Genomic DNA, 5,671 nt, shown 5'->3' on the forward strand with positions numbered 1-5,671 from the left:
TATGTAGTGCATCATTGATCTGCTGGCTTCTGCTGATCCTTCAGAAACTCCATGTTATGCTTATTCGCGTAACGAAGGCCACGCCAAGATTCGACGTTTTGCAACGTTCGCTGAACACCAGCGACAAATTGGAATGGAAGCATAATGTACCACAAACACAGAAAACCCTTGTGTCCCAAATGTTGAATACAAATAAGTGGAGAATGAACGCGATATCCCTGCGAGAACTAGAACCAACTAAGCGTTGTCAGTGATGAGACATTGGCATCACATGTCAGGTGGTTCTAGCCCACCGCATCCAAAGTACTTCAGTGGACGAATAACGCCAAGGACAATTGCCTCGGCGCTGATGATAGTCGTCAGCACATACTTAAGAGAGACGTTCCACGAAACTCAGTTTGTTGAGGTTCCACCAAAATTTCCAACTGCATGATGCATCGCTTCTTGTGAACCGCTTAACAATGTCAGGTGTAATCATTCACCTGAACTATCAAGTAAATTCATTCACTCATCTGGCATCATCGAATGGCGACACATGTTAAAAGAATAACCAATGGAACCGCCCGACCGAATGCCTAATCGCGGCCAAAGGTCATACCCGGCTACCGGCACCTATATCAACACGCGTAACACTACACAGCGCACAACCACTAACCCTTCGCTACGCGCAAATACTCACTGATAATATAACCTATATCAACACACACGTAAAAATACTGAGCGCACAACCACTAACCCATCGCTACGCGCAAATACTCACTGATAATATCACCTCGACTGGTAGTGAAACATTTACAATCATGTTGTCCAGCTCAGCGAACAAGCCAACGACCATCTGGGCTACCTGAGCTACCGACATTCTCCTCTATGCCAACATATTTCTCGGCAATGATAAGTGGTAACCTGGAGAGTAGACTACTGTCAATCTGGCCGACTAAAACTTCTCGGTATCCTGGTTGAGTTGCCTGCTATTCACTTCTAGCAGGTCTCTCGTAAACACTGAGCTTCTAATTGGGTTACAATTCACTTCGGTACAGTCTACCGTATATAAAAATTTACCGGGTGTACGTTGTCTCCAGCTGGTTCAGGTTCGACTATGCAATAATGAATGAATTTGGGACGGACAATCAAGAATTCGAGACGATGTCATGTTCGGTTATTAGGAAAATCAGAAAGGGTCAGCTAAAGCAATCATCGGGCGATAGCAGCTATCGGATTCCACGCCTTTTTTATTCTGTTGGCTGTAGGAACAGACCGACGAGGGTACCAGATTCTGTATTGGAGATTCTCGAGAAATTGTTTTATGGTTAATGAAGAGCGCAAAGTTAGCAATACCTAGAATCAGTAATAGCACAATCTTTTTGAACCGGCAAGGAGGCAGTCAGGCAGCAGGACTAAGGCACGTGCAGAGCGACAGTGTATATGGTCAACAGAGAAGGTGCACAGAATATATTCAGAGGGTTCGTGAAGTGAGGAAGTGTCGTAACTGACAACGCAATGCAGCAGGTCGGGTCACATATGAACTCGCGTTGCGGGCGTACGTCTATTCATTCGGCGATGCGGATACCCGAAAATATATGGACCTGGCCCGAAATCGCAAGCAAGACGTACGCGCAGTTACCGGAGAACAAGCTCAACTTAGACAGTGGCGAAAACCCGGGGAACGAGCAGCAAGGACACCGTTACAATGCATCAGCATAAATAACACCAACACTAGGCACTGGCAAGTAAAATCTGATTCCATGATTCGTGAAGGACGAAACAAGACGTGGACTGTTTGGGCGTTCTCAGCAAAGCTGAGAACCGAAGTTACTTCTATAGAGTGGATGCACTGCCATATCTCAAATGCACGAGAGAGGTAGGGATAATCAAGGCAGTATACAGGACACGTGGTCGGAAAATAACACTAATTAGGCTTTGGATTGTGAGACGGGCCAAGTCTGAACGAGTTCTACAACGAGGAAGCAATCACTCAATAGTAGGACTTATTCTGCTTTCGGCCGTTGGGTTGGCCCAGAGAGCACTTTTGATTTCGACAACGATGATGGTGTACTCGAAACACAACGAACGTGACAACCGCGAGGTGACACTCAATTGTTCAAAGGAACGCAATGAAATATAACAAAATAACGACATACAAACAAACCAACAACAATGACAAACAAAATCACGCAACAAACACGGAAAACGATAAAACAGTCGAAGGCCAAAGAACAAAGAGGCAATAAGTCCATCAACCAAACGGAAACAAGAGTTCGCAAATCGGACCAACCAAAGAACACCTCAGAGGAATTTTCATTGGGTGGCCTCACCAAACTCATATGAATCTCGTATAAACATCGTGGTTGGCGTCAAGCCGGAATACGGGAACGGCATTTTCAGCGGTATCCACAATATTGTGGTGCTATTGCCCGCGGTAACCATAGGCGACTGTCCACCGGACTACACGCAGCTGCCAGCGAACGTGTGTACGAGTCAACTCAATGAAACGAACCAGTTCTGCGGGGCATGTACCTTCTGTTCCAACTATGACAAACAACGTAATCAACTTTTTTCCTCCACGGAATTAATGTGAATTTGGTCAAGGCGAATCTACAACCAACCTCTAGAGCTTGGAACGGAATTCATAGATTGTTGGGGATACCGCAGTCCAAATTGTCGTCGAAGGAATTGTTTGGATCCTAGACCGCCAGAATTTACTTCAGGACCCGGCATATTCAAGTAGGGAGCCACAAAGCCTGACGGCAATCAACCCCGCCTAAGGAAAAATATGCAATTTAATTCGTTCTTCCCGACCCAGTTATTTTCAAGCTAAAAGTTCACTGTGAGGATGGGGGCGAATCGCCCAAGGATAATTTGAATGTTCCGTTCAGAGTGGATTTTCCGGAGAGTTTCCATGATATTTTTCCGCCACACCACGAATTCCGTGGCTGCCCGTTGACGCTGAAGGCTGCTACGAAGATCGAGTGTGCACACAAGTGAGCTTACGTCTACAAATTACTAGGTCACATCGATAAATCTTCCTATTACTATGGCGTTTACGCAGTTGTGAGACATTTTGCGCTACACAAACTAATGTGGGAACCTGAAACGTTTAGCAAAAAATAAAGCACGAATTGGATTCACTGTAATCATTCGCGCAAACGCTTGGGTTTAGCTGAGATCTCTTGTTTCATTTTTAATCTGATCATACGAAAATTGCATTCCGTTCAATCCACAGGATTTCTAGGGCACGAAAAGCTCGGTTTACAAGTAACACATCAACCAGAATGCCACAGACTGCTCCGCCCTCATTGGGGCTCGCCAGTTGGGCGCAGATTTCGAGCTCCATTCAGTCAAATTTATTTATAGTGAAATCCCAATCGCCAGCATTTGGCAAACGAGACTCATCCATATTCGAATTAAAATACTCCCCAACTGAATATGTTGCAAAATTCCGCCATAATCACAATATGTTGCACAGACGTAACAAATCAACCATAGGTCTGCTGAAAACTACTAGAGAGCCCACGAGCGGTGTTACTTTTTCTGGCACAAAAGGAATGCCCGTCCTGCGAATTTTAACTTCGTCAGACTTATGTCGAACATTTAACTTTACAAAATTTGCGAAATAAAATAGCCTGCATGGCAATTTGTTTTCAGTGGAAGAGTTAACACTATGTCGCGCCGACAAATTTGGCACGCGGTTGCTGGCCTCCGAAAAGGTAGAACGTTTATCAAGCCGAAATAATTTGTTTAAGCTCTCGCACTCCCAGCATTCTTATTGCTGAAAACGTATTTTCATACATCTCTTAATCACGAAATAAAAACACCGAACTTCACAAAAGACATATGAACAATCTCCCGTCAACAGAAGGAACATGGAGATTAGTGGTTCGCTCTAAGACAGTGGGTTTCATTATTTAAAAGGTTCTCCAAAAACCTGCTTCCGTAAGATTTGTGGTCATAATCTCCATGAAACTAGCCTATTTGTTTGAGTTAAATCAAATCAATAAAACCAGTGTTAGCGGAATTCTTTGAGGCACACTGGTCAAAACGTGAATTTCGGTTATTCCAATTGGCTGTTGGGCAGATGGCTGTTGATCTGATCCCACCTGAATTCGCAATGATTATATCTACTCGCATGACGAAACTCTTGCTAGGTATTCGGTAAGCTGGCGAACGGACCGATACCCACATTTCAACAACCAATAAATTCACCTGTGTTAAAAAATGGTGCATTCCAAGTATTAAATATTAATCTAGTCTAAACATGAGCATCTTTGGCCTCAGGACGTTCGGTTTGTCTTACTTGCTGTGGAAATCTTTTTTGACGGAAAGGCTGGCCGCTGAATGCCTTCGGAACAATCATCTACCGCGCAACAAACTATCGCGTGCGTGAGAGATACCCGTTAGTAAAACTCTGAAACAACTCAACGTGATTCAGGTCCATCTGTCTCCTCTCAATGGTCAACCGACCACAGAACCACGCAAACGAGAGACCCATTGGAAGCCCATTCGAGATTCACCGCTAGGCAAACTTGTATGGAACATAGTTTTCCTAGCAATCTTACAGACCGCGCGTTACAAAACACATGAGAAATGCCAAACAAGATCCACCCTGCAAGTGTGATGCAGTCGAGCCATGGTTCGACAATAGACCCCAATCTGTTTGGGCGTCAACCGGACTATATTAAATAGTCTTAATAGAGCAATACGTTTCCAGCCTCCACTGTAACAGAATCCTCGGAAACGCAAAACAATTTGAAATGAGTTAGAGGTAACTCACATCATCGGAACATGTAAAAGCAAAAATAACATGCGCTCTGAATGATAAAACGCGGGCACTCAATAAAATACACCGGTTTGTTGATTTAAAGGCCATAAGGAATTCATTTTTAAAATTGAGTTGTTTTAAAATTGAGTTGTTTGGCGTCAAACAGGTAAGACTTTATTGTTCTCATGTTTGCTTTTTGCAGATGCGCTCTGAATCCCACGTGTCGTTCAATCTACTTTAAGGATAAGGAGAAAAACGGTGTTCACATGCAACAGGCGGATTCACTCCTCCCTCACTAAATCACCGAATCGCAGGAGGGCTGGTCGGTGTTCACCAAGACCGCGTATGGAAATCCATAAAACGACAACTGCGAGCGTTGCGCGCATCCCACCCTGCATAGCCGTTGTCCATGCATTCATCTGTATTACAATCTTGCTCACTTCTTTGACGTCGGTGGTCTCCACTTGTTTTACTGACGGAAAAAATAGCTTCCTTTTACCTAATCGTCAATTTTTTAAAGGGATGCAAGTTGCTGATTAGAATGGATGAGTCAAAATTTGCCAAACGTGGTAGTCTTACTAGGAACTGTTCACGCTCCGTAGTTGTGAAATATAATATGTTATATATGATACAATATCATATAATAATGATATGAAATATATATAATATATTATTTGGGTTCCGAGCGGTAAATACTTTACCGATCGTGTTGAGATGAGAAAGAACGTTCTATCATACCCGTAGAAACCAATGCATACCAAGATGATTTCCTCGGTCATCCGCCTTTCTGCAGAATGGGGAATAGAGCACATCTCCAACTGTTTTGTGCGCTCTGATCGAAATCCTTCTTAAAGTCCGTGCTGCAACAAAAATTTTATAAGAATAGGTAGAGCGCATATTGCTAACATGAAATGT

The 5,671-nt window shown here is 43.6% G+C and overlaps 1 protein-coding gene across 1 annotated transcript in view; it reads left to right on the plus strand.

The window, feature by feature from the left end:
• Positions 1-5,053, plus strand: part of T265_15793 (hypothetical protein) — a gene marked incomplete at both ends in the record, with an annotated part of 8,650 nt that extends 3,597 nt beyond the window's left edge. Inside the window, 2 exons of the mRNA XM_009179146.1 lie at positions 2,801-2,978; positions 4,959-5,053. Of these exons, the coding sequence (XP_009177410.1) occupies positions 2,801-2,978; positions 4,959-5,052 (272 nt within the window). The remainder of the gene's footprint in view (positions 1-2,800; positions 2,979-4,958) is intronic.
• Between the last annotated feature and the right edge of the window lie 618 nt (positions 5,054-5,671).

The sequence above is a fragment of the Opisthorchis viverrini genome (assembly GCF_000715545.1).
Source record: "Opisthorchis viverrini unplaced genomic scaffold scaffold4866, whole genome shotgun sequence".
NCBI classification, from domain to species: domain Eukaryota; kingdom Metazoa; phylum Platyhelminthes; class Trematoda; order Opisthorchiida; family Opisthorchiidae; genus Opisthorchis; species Opisthorchis viverrini.